Source organism: Neolamprologus brichardi, chromosome 8 (assembly GCF_056152115.1).
Source record: "Neolamprologus brichardi isolate AB-2024 chromosome 8, ASM5615211v1, whole genome shotgun sequence".
Lineage (NCBI taxonomy): Eukaryota > Metazoa > Chordata > Actinopteri > Cichliformes > Cichlidae > Neolamprologus > Neolamprologus brichardi.
This window is the reverse complement of record NC_142111.1, coordinates 17,772,330-17,789,675: the sequence shown is the minus strand read 5'-3', so window position 1 is coordinate 17,789,675 and position 17,346 is coordinate 17,772,330. Positions and strand designations below refer to the sequence as shown.

Sequence of the window (17,346 nt, the reverse complement as noted above, 5' to 3'; positions counted from 1 at the left end):
GGTCTGTCATCTCAGAATGGATGAGATTCATCATCTTCTCAACGAGAAACCAACACATTGTACGCTATGCTGCGTTTAAAGTGCAATTCGGTCTCACAAAGGCTGGACCGCGTGACAAGGACAACGGCGCAGTGACCTTTTCGCTCAAACGGTGTCACATTAGGGAGATGGGAAATAAAAAACAGAACAGGAAACATTTTTAAAAAATGTGTTCTGAACATATTTAGTGCTTTATGTTAACTACAATGGGGAAAAATGAAATGATGAATAAATAATGTATACTCTTTTGATAAATAGTCTTTTAAATGCCAACATGAAAATGGTATCTAATTGCCCACCGACAGCCTTGAAGCGCTTTGAAGCAATTGAGTGCTAATGCGGTGGTAATAATAATCACACTCCTGTGGTTTAATGAACTAGTCCAGCTGTGGTAGACATCTATCTGGCCTGATCAAAACTGTCTAGGTGAAGGACTTCTTTCGATAGGCTCCAAGCTGCCAGGCACCCAACCTGCCCGTGCAAAACTTTCTCTAAATAATGATTATTCATCTGCCCCATGCTGAGCACTTAAAGGCCCTGCCTAAATCTCTGACAGCAGGTCATCTCCTCCCTGTCTGTAGACCGTGTGGGGTACTATGCACTCCCTCCTTGCTAAAGCCATTAAAACAAAAGCAAAAAAAAGTGGCAGCCAATTCCTTATGACAGGCAGCGACATCATTTGTGAAATTGCTGCCAGGAAGCTGTAGCTTTCAGGAAGAGTATGCATCGTTTGTGACTGCATGTTTATGTGAACAGCTGTTAAGATCTGTTTTTTGTCCATTTGTGCCGATCTCTGTCAAAGCAAAGGAATTAGGTACATTTGCAAGGCGATGAACATTGCAAAAGAAAGTGAGACGCATTTATTTATGTTTACTCAAGCTCTGACTGAAAGCGGTTTAACTCAACCGAGCGGTAATTTTGGGCCTCTGACCTTCACAACCTCGCCACCCTCCACCTTCATTAGCTGACGTAGATTCTGCTGCAGAAGGCTGGTGTTGGAGCGCCACTTCAGCAGGCCAAGTAGGTCCACTGGAAAAAGACAAAAAGGAAAAAAAAGCTGTCAACACAATGCATAGCTTTCACCCAGAAAATAGTAACGGCGGGTAAGGACAGTGTGCAAGAAAAAGTCCACTATTTGCATTTAATGAGATTTAGGGCTTAGCATGTTTTTCCAAGACATCGCCATCAGTTTACAAATTTCCCAAACACAAGGTTAGCAATTTGGTCCTTACAAAAAAGGAAAAAAATCCCTTTGAAAATGGACAGGTGCAAGAAGTGGACAGAAAACGAGTGAAAAAGTCTGGCTCCTTGGAGACTAAATATAAATAAAATTAGTGTTTGCACAAAACTTATGCTGCGTTTGAGCCATTCTAGATTCTGCCAATCTGGGTATCTCCGCCTCTGCAGCATAAATTTTGGCTAGGATTTTTAATTCGAGTCCCAAACATGAAAAATGTGCATTAATAAAACACTTCATATTGTCGTAACAAGCTTATTATTTTGATTGTGTGGCTGTCTGATCTACAGAATCCCATTAACCCTTTAAGACCTACCATAGAACCTAAACCCAAGCTTATATTATATTTTTACATGTTGTAGTGCCATTTTTGGGAGCATTTCAAGTTGATATACATCAATATAACCATTATAGCCCAAATTTTAATAATATGTCTGCATTAAGTGCATAGTAATTACATAAATTGCAAAAAGGTGCAATAAACTACAAATAAATTAAAATCGTTTTTGTTTTTTTAACATATATTTCTAATTAGAGAAATTTAAGAGGCTTATCCCTCAAAACTGTAAATACAAAAAAGTTGCACAAAATAGTTTCCCACCACAGGAAATTTATTTTAAGTGTCTTTATAGTTTTATTTTTGAAATACACCAATTTTTATATACTGCAGGAAAAACAAAAATAAATATTATAATGCAAATTTGCAAAAAAAACAAAACAAAACAAAAAAACAGCATATGCATTACTATTTCCAGCAGTGCAATTTGAGTCCTAAGCATCCCAGAAACGACACAGAAAGTCATAAAGTCAAACATAACTTTTAAAAACACCAGTATAGGCTCATGAGGCCCTGATGGTAAAAACTTCATTTACGCAAAATGACGTCACTTCCGGTTTCGGCCAGGACATGGCAGACATGCGATAAAGAAGTGTTACAAACAGCTGATCGGATCAGCAAAGCGTGTTTCTGGAATATTATGTTTTTGTTGCTGCAAGCGCTTTTTATGCAGTTTTTGCAAAGCTTTATGTGGAAGGAAACTGTGACTTAGGACAAGCTGATGGCATAAGATGTAAGCACAACTCCTCTGGTTTCATATGGAAAACAAATTATTGCGCTAGCTTATGTGGTTGCAGTGCTACCAGGATTTAAAAATAGTTGCGCAAAACGGAGCGTGCCCGCTCTGACCGGCTTTAAAAGGTTAAAAGCAGCAAATAGTCACATGGGCGAAACCAGGAGTAAGCAAAAAACCAAAATAAACAATTTATCATTTAAGAAAAGTTTCCATTTAATGTTAATTTTATTTCATTTTATCGTATAATCAGATTTTTCACATACATTTTCTCAGGCATATTCCTGAAAGATTCCCAGAAACATCTTTATAGTATATTCATGATGGTTTATTTCATGAATATATACTATATTCAGCCTTGTCTGACTGATATGAATAAGAAGAATCTCTTTGGCATTCTTGCAAACCTAGTCCCTAGGGGCTGCCTCTCCCCGTTCGCCATGGCTGATTGGCTCAGGAAGAGTCAATCAGCCATGGCAACACAGTAATGGATGCCCATCATCTGTAAACCTGACAGCCTATCAGGGTTCAATCACAAGAACCTGTCTCAACTACCAGGGTCCTCCGTCCCCAAGGAGATATAGATTTGGAAATTGATGCTTCAGCACCTCAGAGAGATAAATGGAATAATGTGAGAATAAATCATCAGGCAGCTTGGTCCCAGTGGGGCAGTGGTGTTAAGAGGCCAACTACGTGTAGCACATGGGGCTGTAAGGCACAGTGCTGTGCGGGTGGGGGGCAATCAGTTTTGTTCTGGAGAAAAATACTGAGAGCCTTTTACAAATAACATCTGTCTGAGAATGGATGTCTCCACAGGCAGTGGGAATTTAAAAGACTGTGGAAGTAACTGGCAGATGGAGAGCAGTGGAATAATTAATTCAGAGAAAATAGGTTACATTGTCAATGCGCAACTGAAATGCAAAAGACTTCACATTAGCATTTGAAAGTTTGTTTACGGAACTCCTTCACAAAATCAGTTTTGTTCACTTTTAAAAGCAAACACAACCACTAAGGAGTCTTGATAGCTTGTTCTTTGCCGTTAATAGTGACAGCCTTGTATGTAGTCGTTTAAAAGTTTAAAAGTACAGGCTTCTTCAGCGCACTGATGCTGGAGTAGCTTCAATACGAACATGGATTCCATAGTTTTAAAGCTGCTTTGTTCATAAAAATGTGCTTTCTTTCCAGCAGAAGTGGGAAAAGTATTTTAATCAATTTCACTGGGCTAGGTTCTCTCCCACGTGTGCTGTTGCTGAATCTCTGCTCTGTTTAGCGAAGCACACTGTAAATGCCCAGGGAAGAGCTAGGAGCCACTTCACGGGAGCTCACAGCACTGGGAGGCCGCCTGCATAAATCTAGCTTAGTTAAAAAGAGTGTTTCATCTCGGATGTGGGGATCAGCAGTGAGGAGCCATGAGTATAAAGCATGCAGTCTGTTGCAAGGGGCATTTCTAGGGCTCCCTTTTCCCTTTGCAAGAATAAGTGCTCAGGATAAACTGCTGGTGAGCGAACAGGCATCACAGCCATTCATACAGGCACTTTTTTATAAGTGCTTTCCATCTAATAATTACACTCTGGTGGACGAATCCGAAAGCAACTTGAACCTAAGGGTTGAACCACCAACCTTCTGATTAGTGGATGACCTGCTCTACATCCAGAAACAGACCACAATTACATTACTAATCATATTAATTATACTGTCGCATATTCTCCAAACGTAAACATCAAATTGCTGTTTCAGCAAACCAACAGTCAAAACAGCCCGAGATATTTGGTTTGACATTGTATAAAACAGGAAACTGCCAACACATCTGATGAGCTGGAATCATGTAATCATTTCATTTACACAAATGCAGAAAATGGGAAAGAGATGACTATTGGACAAACACACCTAGATCTTAAAGAGCTTCTGGGTTTTTAATAAAGAAGCCTGAATCTGGTATCATGGGAAATATTGTGGATAGATTAGCCACAATATCAAAACCAAAAGACAGGTAAGTAAATAATATTGATCCTCTAATAACAATGCAATGTTTCTGCTCTTTCTTGTTCACTTTCTTTTTTTCTGTAGAAGGGATATTGGATGGATGGGTAAAAAAAGGAGGATTTTTTTTTTTAAAGATCATATGACAATGGTAAACTAAACATGCACACTGCTACACAGGCAAAAGAAACTGCAGTAATGGCTAAAGGAGCATGGTAACGAGCCCAAGGCATTGACCGAGCCTCCAACCTCCCTGGATTCCAACTCAGAGCATCCGTCCAAACCACTGAAACGAGTCACACGAGTTACTAGACCTGCCAATGTCCTCATGCCACCTGCAAATTCTGCATCCCTAATGGATAAGAGCCTACACAATATAAATGAGGCGGTGTTAATGTTGTGGCTGCTCTGTGTACAGTGCTTTATTAAAATAGCTGGAACCTTTTCCTCGAGCTTTAGCGTGGGATGATATATCCCATACAACACACAGCTGCACAAAGTTTAATCAAACTTTGTGCAGCGACGAAGCCATCTGATCCCCAAGCACCCACCGGCACCTTGCAAATTATTAGCACAAAGTGACAGGTAAATATGGAGAGCAGAGCTGCTCTACAGGAGTGAATCTACAGACCAGGACACATACTCCCCCCCCCATCACTCTCGCACAGGGAACGAGATAAATCAGAGAATGGCAGGCAGGGAGGAGAAATAGGAGCAGAGAATAGTGCTGATTGATATATGCTGCATACTACGCATCTACATAACAGCTGAGACAACCATTTGAGCCACTATCATTACTTACAGGAGAGGCAGGCTCTCCTGTAACTGAGACGGCTCATCCATTGACATCACCACCCCCTGAGCCGAGTAGGAGGGCACGCACAATTGTATTTAAATGACAACTTATACCACAGACTAAACTTAATAAGCTTCAAAGGGAACATTACTATAACAACATGCGACACCCACCGCTTTCACACATTATATGCAGAAGCCCTCTGACAACAAAAACCTCCCGTTATCTTAGAGAAATGCCCAGAGCCTGTTGTGGGGTCTGCAGTGATCTCATTAATGAGGCTTTATAAATGTTTGCTGCGCATGCTATTAGGTTCTATCCCGGACAATTAGCTTTATCGGCATTTTGCTTCTTTACTAGACTGCAATGATTTAGCATAAAAAGTGCTAAAATCATTACAAGTGTCACATAAAGCCTGTGCTGCTGACAGGTCAGAGATTCAGCTGTAGTTTTTAAACTGCCAGCACGCCAAGACCATGCATCGTCATTCAGAAAACAGCTGATCTCACCAAGGCATCTGTCAAACTTTGGGATAATCTCCCTCTGAAATGAATTTTTTTACCTAGTAGTCTTAATGTTTACATGCAGATTGTTTTTCCCCATAGTCGGGCAGTCGGATAATCACCAAGCTGGAAACATCTGTACCTGAAATCAAATATTGATCCTACTTTTCAGAAAAAAATTCTGGTTCAGCTTTGACCTAATGTTTTGTAGCTTTATGTGACCTCTGCAATTTGAGTGACTGCTTTAGCTTCACCACCTCATAAAAAGGGTAAAGCTGCCTTAATGCTGGCTTGATTACAGGTTCTATGGATATTGTAATGTAAAGTATTGCATAAAGTCTCGAGCCATCCCTCATTTCCTCATATTTTGTTAGGAAAATGGGAAATACATACACTAATTTACTGTAATGCAAAAACAGTGTTTGGGCACTAATCAGCTGTTAATTAAATGACCTTTCTTCCCCTATGATCAGTTTAAACTTCAGCAGGTTCTCTTCACCATTCCCATATTTCTAAATGCACTGAGACGCTGCCATGTGATTGGCTGATTACGTATTTATGTTGTGTTGGCCAGTGGTGTTGGGGATCTCTTTAAATTCATAAGAGGCCTTTTTGAAAGACGTTTTAAGATTTTATATTATTAGTCTTCGCGTAAGGCCACTTATTCCTGAAGGGAAGTTTTAAATGATATTTAAAATCTAAAGAAAGCGAAAAATGGTTTACAGTGGATTTTCTTTTCACAGGCCTACACAAGGATTATTCAAAGGATTAAAGACCACAAACACACATGATCTTGCTTCAATAATTTACTCCAAGCTTTTCTCTTCATTCTGCCCTTGTTTGGCGGTTTAAAATGATCTTTTTGTTAGCGTGAATACAAAAACGAAAGGGCACAATGCACTCCTTATTTAAACAGGGCATTGCTCTTGGCGAGTAAAACAATTAATTTCAATTCAAGTCAAAGTTACCCTGCAGTGTGTCTGTTACTTATTTATTTCAGACTGTGGCCAAAAACACAAAAGAAGCTTTAATTTTGGCTCTAATTAAAATTGTGATTCATTCTTGCATACAAAAAAAACCACAAAAAAAAAACAAAACAAAGCAGCAAATTACATCCAGTGAAAAAGAAAGCAAAGGAGACATTTAGGTTGGTTTGGTTTAGCTCTGTGAAATCAGAGCTAGAAGCATCTGACCACTCACACAAAAGAGAACAGCTTTTCACACAATCTAACTACAACGTTATGAACACAGCTAAGAAATACCAGCATGCTCAAGAGGGTTTACGCTGACATCTGTGGGGATTTATAAACATGCAGAAAGGCTGGTGGGAACACAAGATGCTAAAATCCTTAATCCATGAGCCACAGTGGCAGGCATGAGGATTTCCCAAGCTTAATAAGAGTAGATCTTCACGGGGAAATAAAAAGGCTGTTGTTCACTCAACAGAGATGAACTGGAATCTAACTGAGACTGACTGGCGTACAGAGAGTAAAGAGAAAAGAAAGTACTTTAGAAGTAGGAATAGAGAGGAGGAAAACCATTCCTGGCGCTCAGAATGTGGAAAAGGAAAAACCAGATAATGAGAAAAAATGTTTAAAAAGTTGAAGCTAAGGCATCCTACATTAAATGATGTTCCCATGATCCGTTTGTCAAACCCAGAGGCTACGGCCCATCGGTGGTTTCAAAATTCAGGGTCTACCTGGCTAAGATACAGTAAAGAAATCTTTCCTCCCCCCCAATGAGAGCTCTGTTTAATGCGAGCAGGCATTTCATCAAGCTGGAATTGTACTTCTCTGTGCTACAACAAAAGTAAATCCACATACGTCGCTAGGATTTTCTCTCATGTGTGCTACTTTTGTTATACAGCACCTCAAGAAAGAAGAGATCAGAGAGCAGTGGTCAGTAAAACCTACTCGTGGCCACTTCATTAGGTCATCTGATCTCCCGCTCGTTAATACAAATGATCTAAGCACCCAATCAAGTGGTGGCAATCCAATAGTTGGTGCTGTAGAGAACCTCTTTAAGTTCAAAACAAGTATCTGATTGATGAAGAAGAAGGGTGATTTAAGTGCCTGTCAACGTGGCATGGCTCTATTTCAAAAACCGCTTCCATACTTGGATTTCAACACAACCATCTCTAGGATTTACAGAGAACGGTTCAAAAAAAGAGACTATCCAGTGAGAAGCAGTGCTCTGGGTGAAAATGCCTTGTTGATGGCAGAGGTCAGGAGAATATCCACACTGCTCTGAGCTGACAGGCAGGAAGCAGTAACAACAGTAATCACTGCTTATTACAACCAAAGTATGCAGAAGGGCATCATTGAATTTACTGAAGAAGATGGGCCACAACAGGAGAGATCACACTGGATGCGACTCCTGTTACAATAACAGAGCAGGTAATTGAGACTGCACTTCACAGATGCTCACCATACCTGGACTATGAAATATTGGGAAAGTGTTGTCTGGATGGTAAACAACATAAAATATGGATCCATCCTGCCTTATCAGTGGTTCTGGATGTTGTAGGTCAGCGGTAACCAATTCCCGGGTCCGTGAGTCGTTTGGTACCGGGCCACGAGAGTTGAGGTTCGGGTGTGAAATTAATGGTTTTCAGGGTTTTTATCGTTACATGGGGCGACCATGGCTCAGGGGGTTGGGAAGCGTATCTGTAACCGGAAGGTTGCCGGTTCGATCCCCGGGCTCTCTGTCCTGGTCGTTGTGTCCTTGGGCAAGACACTGGTGGCGCGATATGGCAGCCTCGCTTCTGTCAGTCTGCCCCAGGGCAGCTGTGGCTACAACCGTAGCTTGCCTCCACCAGTGTGTGAATGTGAGAGTGAATGAATAGTGGCATTGTAAAGCGCTTTGGGTGCCTTGAAAAGCGCTATATAAATCCAATCCATTATCATCATCATTATTTTATTTTTTAAATCGTTTTTATAGTTAACTCGGTTTTCCCTGGTTCTTTTCCCGTGTGTTATGAATACATCTTTTTTTGGTTGGTACCGGTACTGGTTTTATTTTGTTGTATTTATCTGCGACACCTTAAAGGCCGGTCCTTGAAAATATTGTCGGACATAAACCGGTCCGTGGCGCAAAAATGGTTGGGGACCGCTGTTTTAGATGATATAATGACATGGGAAGCATTTTCTCGGCACATTTTGGGCCAACTCTGCAATTGCTGCCTATGTCTATCCCATTACGACCACAGTGTACCCATATTCTGATGACTCCTACAGCAGGATATCGCATCATCTCACAAAGATCAAATCATCTCAAACTGGTTTCCCGAACATGACAGTGAGTTCACAGCACTCAAATGGCCTCCACGGTCACCAGATCTCAATCCAGTAGAGCACCTTTGGGATGTGATGGAATGGGAAATTCACATCTAAATGTGCAAGCTGCAAATCTGCAGCAACTGTGTGATGCTATCATATGACTATGGACCAAAACCTCTGAGGAATGTTTCCAGCACCTTGTTTAATCTGCGGCACAAACAATTAAGGCAGTTCTGATGGCAAAAGGGGGTTCTAGCAAGGTGTACCTCTTGAAGTGGCCAGCGAGAGTATATCTGTATATCAGGCAGCAGGAACGGATTAGCCAATTCACACTGGAATAAACAACTAACTAGATTCATTATTTTTAATTAGGAAGTTATTTATTCAGCTCTACTAGAAGATTAATTATGTAAATTCTATTTTGAAAGTGCAACAGTTGTCAGACTGAAAAGCGCCAATGACAACATTTTCTTTCTTGATTGTTTTCAGTGCTGTTTTCTTTGATTTAACAGTTGTTAGGAAGCTTTTATTAAGATAAAGTAACTTCTCTTGAACTCAATTAATATTATACTGACTTCCCCACATTTCTTGTCAGCTCCGCTGGATGCGTTTGTGCAGGGAGGTGTGCTCGCTGTGAGACTACGAGCAGGGAAAGTAGAAGCTATGTGGTAACTATGTGAAGCTAGTGCAAATCAATTAGGTGAAAAACAAAGATCAATAAAGGATAAAATATATAAATATGGATGGCATGGTTAAGACAAAGACAGCGACTATAAAAAATGCTTAATTTAAGGATTCAAAATGTCACAGTTGTTGCTTTAATTTTTTTATATAACATCTAAGCTGACAATAGCTTTCCATGTGTTTACTTACGTTTTGATACGTTTTCCACAAGAGCATAATTTTTAGCTTAAAAAAAACAACTTGCACAGGAAAAAGAGACAAATATTCATTAAAATATAGAAGCTGTTACCATTTTGGGTAAGTTTGGTCGAGCAGACCAGGGTGGAAATCTGAAAGGAATCCTTGCTGATGGTACAGATGCCCAGTGTCTGGGTATTTTTTCCAGTGGTGGAGTAGCCTTTCTCTTCCATCTCCAGCTTTGTGGAAGGTAGGTTTAGGTACAGAGAAGAGTCCTCTAGCTTCTTTACCTCCGCCTGGTTTTAGAGAACAAGTCTCAGTCAGTTTATTGGCAGAAACCCCAAATTACTGTGTACACATTAAAACAATGTTGCATTCTATAGCTGTGGCTTTAATGGATCTCCCTTTGATATATATTATCAACAAAACAATTTGTGTGTTTTTCTACCGAGCTGTTGCATGTGAGACAAATATCGTTCATTTCCAAATGCAGGGTTGACTGACGAAAACAACAATCCAGAAAACATGACAAGACAAATGTAACAAGATTGATTTTTCCCATATGAACTTTTTAATTAACATAAATGGGCACCGTAACACAGAGGTATCATTATGCAAGGGTTTTTAATTGGAAAGTACTCTCATTTCATTGCGCGGGCTGATGTGTACCAGCTACCCAATTCACATACAAAGCACTGATGGCAGGCTGTTATGATGACGGTCGCCGATACAATAGGGCAGTTTTTCACCTACAACTTATTTCATGGTCATTTCACAAGGAGAGCGGGCTGTCTGACGAGTAGGCAGCAAGAAACAAAGCCTAAGTGTGTTTATGGGATGTTTTTGTTTTGTTTTTGTTACATTTACCTTGTACACGATGAGATCATGCTCACCGTCCCTCAGAGTGGTCCCGTCATACCTCATCAGCTTCACAAAAGACAAGGCAAATATCTTCTCCGATTTATCTTTGGCTGTGGAAGGAAAAAGAAACACGCAAGCAATAAAGACAACTTGGTTATTGGTGTTTACGTTTGAGACCAAGGCTGCGTTCATATATACCGTTCGCTTTTTTGTACCGTTTGCTTTTTGTCTCATTTTGCAAAACAAAACGCACCGCATCTTTTGTACGTGTGCAATATGCTTATGTGTACAGTGTTCATCTTCGGGAACAAAAAAAGAGATCATATTGCAGTAAACCATGCAGCACTGCTGATGTTACAGCAAGTCATTAACAAACCAGCAGTCTGAAAGAAGTGATAATCCAAACGCTAACCTCAGCACTACACTCCCTGAGTCAGCTCCTGAGTTAGCACAAGAAACTACTGTTCCCCTCTGAAGTCTTTATTAATGCTATGGCTGCATCTGTCCGTGAACTGTTTATTTTTCACCCTGAAGTGAAGCAAATGTCCGCACGCCAACAATATGTGCCTTAAAATAAGAAAAAAATCCTGCTAATTACAAAAAGGAATATTGTTCAAGTGGCAGGCTTTGGATTAATGTACACTTGCTGTTATCAAATGAATAAACACTTGCACTTGTGCTCTGCTGCAGCTGTGACCAATTTGTATAATCCTGTAAGAGTGGAGGAAAGATGCTCGTGGTTTATGCGTGCATGTGCAGACACATGTGTGATTGGGAATGTTGAGTGGAAGCGCTGCATAAACAAGGAAGAGAGTTACGACTTTGTCCTGTAACCGGGACTTTGGATGGGGCCACATACATCATCATTGCGGATCAACAAGCTCGGATTTACGCGCAGGGAGACGTGATTCATCGAAGTATATATCTTGCATTCTATCTGCATAAATCCCCTCATTGGTTTGCTGCCCGCAACTCACCGGTGAATAATTGCTAGGCTGAGAGGAACCAGTGGAGGGAGAACACTGTAGGCATGCCATCCAATAATACCAGATGTATTAGTGACTTCCTAAAGGGCACAGAGCTGAAAACTCTTAATTTGCACAAAAAAGGTCACTTTCAGGACAGAGTTACTTCTTTAAACCAATCGAAGTCCGATTTGTGTGCAAGTTTCGCAAACTTCCCCCCTTAAGGTGGGCTGTCACTTCAAATTTAGTTGACTAAACTGTTCCACATTTTAAAGCCTACCTGACTCACGAAGCAGAGGCATAAAGACAGATGAAACAAAAGTGAAGAGATGGCAGGAATCTTTTACAGCTACGGCAGCATCCGTGACAGCAGCCATCAGCCTGATGAGGCCTGACAATGTTAGAGTGCTACTCTGACGCACTGTGTTCGAGCTGGCCTAATTCTCAACCAGAGGGCTGAGATAGTGAACACATGAGCTCCACTAGTGGTCTTGATGAGCAGCTCTGTCACTTTGTGTATCCCCTTAAAGTTCAGCTCTAGCTAGGAGCACATCGAAGGAAGCGGGAAGGACACAGCCACATGACAGCGCAGGCAGGCAATACAAAGGCCTGACAGCCTAAATCTGCGCTGCTTTTCATCACAAACTAATCACATGTAGAGAGGTTAAGGAGTGCTGTACTTTTCAAAAAACAAAAATCTATGCCCATAGGATGGAAAAACAATATGTTTTTACACACAGCTGTTTTATCTTTGTTCAGCCTTTCAAATATTTATATTAATATAATAAAGTGGCTGATTATAGCACAGGTAATAGGTATGCTAGAAAACACACAATTAAACCAGGTTGTTCCCACTGAGTTAAGTGCATGTGCAATGGATCCCTGCAACAGGCTAAGGTTGTGCCAGCTGACAGCTGATTATCAATAGCTTGCAAGTTAGTGAGCTTGTACTCCCTTTAAATACATTAAATGAAAATCAAAAGTATTATCAAATTCATATTAAATTTAATATGATATGCTAGAGTTTATTTTTACATCTCTAAACAGCATAGCATTTCCTACAGGGGATTATATAGTATCTTTTAGAAAAAGAGCTTTTGTTAGTCAGTCTTTTCTTATTGAGCAGCGCAACATACTGTCATAGTCTAAAATAATGTCACTTTACGTCCCTTTTTTTCACTGATTGTCCACTGATGTGTTTTTTGTTTTATCATTCAGCTGTTTCGGTCCCTTATATGAGCCTACATAACCTTAGCTCTTTTGTTTTCCGTTTCTTTCTATCAGTGGTATCAATCTGAAACGGAATGTGTATTAAAATCAGCCTGTATGACTAAATCTGTCACATTTACATAATGGACCTAAACGCTCATGTTAACTAATGTGCACTGCTCCTTATATATAACAATAATTATATCAAAAACACTTGCAGAACAGTCATACAGCCACTGTCAACACACACTCTGAAATGAATATGCATGCAGGAAAAACAAGACAAAGCACTTTTCTCGCTCCGTGGGTTTGATTTTAAATTTGAGCTTGCTATAACTGTGTGTTTGCACAGAGTTACACACAAAGCTTTCCTTTCCACCAGACGAATGTTAAAAAGTTAATAAGAGCAATGCAGGTTTGGACAGTACCATTTTAGCTGTTCAACTGATAAACACACACAGTTATGTCACTTTAATCATCAGGTCAATTACTCCTGGCCCAACCTAAGTTTAGGCTGAAGACCAGAGGCGATCGTGCCTTTGCTTCAGCTGCACCTAATCTTTGGAATAGCGTCCCCACTTCTATTCGTGCCTTAGACTCTATCCAATCCTTCAAATCACAATTGAAAACTTATTTAACCTGGCCTTCCCAACCAGTTAGTGCCCTCTAATCTAATTAACTTCTTAGTTGATATTTTGTATCTATGAACCGACCTTCCTTCTGAACTGAGGTCCGATACCTATTTTTACCTCACTCTTCTGGTCTATTAGTGCCTCCCTTCTGTCTGTGCTAGTGGTAGTACCTGACCTGTATTTTGTTAATTGATTTATTTTGATGTGATGTGCTATACAAATAAAACTGTATTGTACTGTATGGTACTTATGGTCAATAACCAACGCATGCAAATGAGCTTTTCCTGCTGATGTAGCCTGCTTCTCTTTCTTCATGTTGGAAGTGGGGAAAATAAGCTTCCCAATGTATCACCCTTTCTCACTTACCAGCAGCAGTTGTGCTTTTGCATTTGGGCTACACAGCACACATTACTGTGGGTGGACAGCACTACCTTACCCAGTGCACGCTCAAAAATATTCACATAATCTCCAAAATGGCATATTTAAGTATATAAAGAATGTTCCCACACTGTAACCAATCACAGTATGGCAAATGATTAGACACATGAGACACGGATCAGTGAACAAAGCGTCATAAAGATTTAAAACAGTGATCACTATAGAAATGCACTTTAAAGTTTTCAGCGTAGGGAAACTGGCTGATAATCTAGTAAGTATCTTGAACTCAGACACTCCCAGTAATAGAAAAAAAAATATAACAGAGATTTTACTCTGATCTGAGTAATACTCGACCGTAGATTGCCATCTATGGCCAACATGGATGACAGATCACAAAAACAGTTATCTTTAAGGTAGTCTTATGAGATCTTAATGTGTCTAAAGGATGGAAAACATTGGAAATTGATGAATTCTATTATGTGCTTTGATATCGACTGTAGAAACGAGAAAATCTAACGGTTTGTTGGATAGTTCCTTCAAGCACAGCAAGAGTGGATGAGTAAGGATTTGTTTCATTGAGCATATTAGGTTCAGAAAGTCTGACCCAGACTTTAAGTTACCTTCCTCTGTGAAATGAAAAATGAGTTTCCTCACTCTTCGGGTTATCGAGCTTAGAGTTTTCCCTTAACGCCCTCTCTAGATCTGGATCAGACCTCTGGTACGGTCTGCGGTATGTCTGTGATATTACGTGCAAATATGCTCGTTTCAGGAGGTGTTATTCTGCTCTTAAAAGCAATCTATTGCAAGCTGAGATGAAAGTTTAGGTCTCGTACACAGCGACAGTGAGGCAGCGAGAGAAGTTGGTCAGAAAATTATAGAAATACATGCCTGCACGGATGCATACAATCTTAAACATGGATAAAATTAGATCAATGTACATAGGAATATCACCTTTACACCCAACATAAAATAAACCCTGTTCTCTATACTGTAAGCACATTCACCAGCAGCAGCAGTTCACCATACATAAATCCAGCTATTACACCTTTTTTAACATGTCGCTATTGTCAATTGTCAGAGAAAAGTTGAAGTTTGGCAGCATCAGCATGTCCCTGCAGTCCCAGAGTCACTTGAGGTGAGCCAGTTTCTAAAGTAACCGTTACACCAAGATAACAGCAAGTCAGAGTTTCAAAGGCATGTCTCGTAACAGCATTAGTCTCCAGAGAAGCAAGGTGCCGAGCATGACAAGAAGGCTCTCCAAGTGGATTATAAGCCAGCGCTGAGTTCTGAGACCTGGCAATTTCCTCCAAACCACCTGCATGCAGGTGAGAAGCAAACAAAGCAAGAGGATTTTGGAAGTAGATGATGACAGCAGCTGCAGATTAGAGAAAGGGTCTACTTTCCAATCCTCACATCCTCCAAGTTCTGCTCCGCCTTCTTTGCCATTTGAGCTGATTGCTTTGTATATACTGTATACACCTGTCATGCTCCCCAAACCCTTTTTCCTGCACCACTCCTGTGGCTGTAGGAAAGCCTTGCCATGTGGCAGGCAGATGGGCTGGCAGAACTACCACTGCCAGGCTTCCCTGACCTTTACACCCCGAAAATTAGAAAGGGTGTAAAAAAAAATCAGAAAACAGAAGGGCGTACAACGCTGGCTGCATTCAGCTAGACACTGGTCCCAATAAACAAATATGTCCCTTCAGGCATTTTTCACATCCCAGCCATAGTCTCTGACAAGCCAGTCCATGATGCTGCTTTGTGCGGGGGACAGCCTAATACCTCTGATTAATGCGACAAAGGGTGAGCTTCAAAGTATTTATCACTGTGCAACACATCTGCTTGGTTTGGATATCTTCCATTATATTTGCTGGGGATAGATTAGCAGCCAATTGTGCAGTTGGTCATCTGAAAAACGGATTATTCACGAGCTGACATTTATACTCACAGTCCTGTGATGAGCGGTGACGAAAGGTGAACCGCAAGTGGCTCCGGTTCACGTCTTCAATGGGAATAGCAACCTAAGACAAAGGACGGAAGAGGATTGGCTGACAGCCAGGAACATAAACACACACACTCACAGAAAATAAGGACAAACTGAAATCAGAGCGAACTCTAAACTTCCCGGATTTTATGCTGTACAGAAATTAGCTCGCATGTTGCAACACTTTTGCAAAAAAAATGCTATATAATTATATGGGATTTCAGGAGTTGAGAGAAAGTTTGCCTTTCTTTAAGTGTGATGAATAACTTCACTCTTCTATACAGTTTTGCACCACCGCATTTGCCACTAAAGTCTTGTGATAGAAATTACTGGCAATGAAAGCCTGCGGCGTAATGAAAAACTTTGGAAACTACATAAAGGGGATGGTATCAAGGTAAAGGTAGAATAAAATGATTTAGAAGAGTAAAGAAAAAACAGTTAAGTGGCAGAAGTAAGCAGAAAAACAAACCTTTATCGTTTCAAACCAGCGGGGCTGCTTTACTTGGTAGTAAATAACAGACTTGTACTCATTGATCCCTTCATCTCCAGCTCCGGGAAAGATCACATTCTAGATAAAAGGTAAAAGACACACAGCAATTAGGTAGTCAGACAATATAACTGGTTATCTGGTTATCCTTGCTTAGCTTTTAGTTCGCAGAAAGTGCTGTAGTCGTGATGGGTGAACTGCTTTATCATCACTCTGTCAAAATATTGGCACGCTCACAGTATGTGGAACATTGACAAGCACTTATTTCATAAAGCAGAGCCCCTGGAGCAGAAAGCCTTAATCTAGCAGAATGGCCTTTAAAAGTCTGGATGCACTTTATGCATGAGCACCTGTGTGCTGCCTGTCAATCTCATGACAGCATTGTGGAAATAAGAAATAAATTAGAAATTAATTATTTAAGAAGGAGCAGCAGTGGCTCCCATGCAGCAGGACGTGGAAGGAAGCCAAAAGCAGGGAAGCAGACCAGCTGGTGCTGATGGATCCAAATGTGTAAATTGGTCTTCCTAGCAGGTCCCCTGCGTTTCTACAACAGGTCAGGGTGCGTATGTAAAATACTACGTGCCCCACTTGAGGATTCGCCAAGAGGGATGGAGTGACAGCGGATGGTGCGCACGCCTTGTTTTCGATCAATCTGTGTTCAGCCAGCCTACCTCTTTCCTCCCACTACTCCAGCTGACTCCCTGGCCTGCTAGTGTACTGCTGCTGAAATACTCCTACACTAATGGTTTCTGACAACCAGCAATTATGAGGAATAACAGACCTCATCTCCCCCAGCCATGCTGAGCAGATATGGGGGGCAGGTGGTAGCTCTAGCAGTGCTGCTCCTTCTCTAAGTGGCCAGGATTTCTGACAGCTCCAGATTTCACAGAGGGTGAAAGTGTCTAGGGTCTAACTACAGGTGAGAAGAGTTTCTGGAGGGGTGCTAATCAAAGTCAAAGGTAATAAAAAGTTACTGTCCAGCCTCCACAAATCCTGTAGGATTTGGAGGAAAGAGGAAGGATGACAGACACCAGAGGCAGAAAGTCACACGGAAAGAGAATGGACA

At 40.8% G+C, this 17,346-nt stretch overlaps 1 protein-coding gene across 2 annotated transcripts in view; it reads right to left on the bottom strand.

The window, feature by feature from the left end:
- The window catches only part of dock1 (dedicator of cytokinesis 1), a 199,883-nt gene that overhangs the window by 140,577 nt on the left and 41,960 nt on the right, over positions 1–17,346 (bottom strand). For both annotated transcript variants that reach the window (XM_006791049.2, XM_006791051.2), the window contains exons 15-19: positions 16,263–16,361; positions 15,758–15,830; positions 10,632–10,735; positions 9,877–10,060; positions 971–1,068 (exon numbers count right to left, since the gene is read on the bottom strand). In XM_006791049.2, coding sequence (XP_006791112.2) covers positions 971–1,068; positions 9,877–10,060; positions 10,632–10,735; positions 15,758–15,830; positions 16,263–16,361 — 558 coding nt within the window. The remainder of the gene's footprint in view (positions 1–970; positions 1,069–9,876; positions 10,061–10,631; positions 10,736–15,757; positions 15,831–16,262; positions 16,362–17,346) is intronic.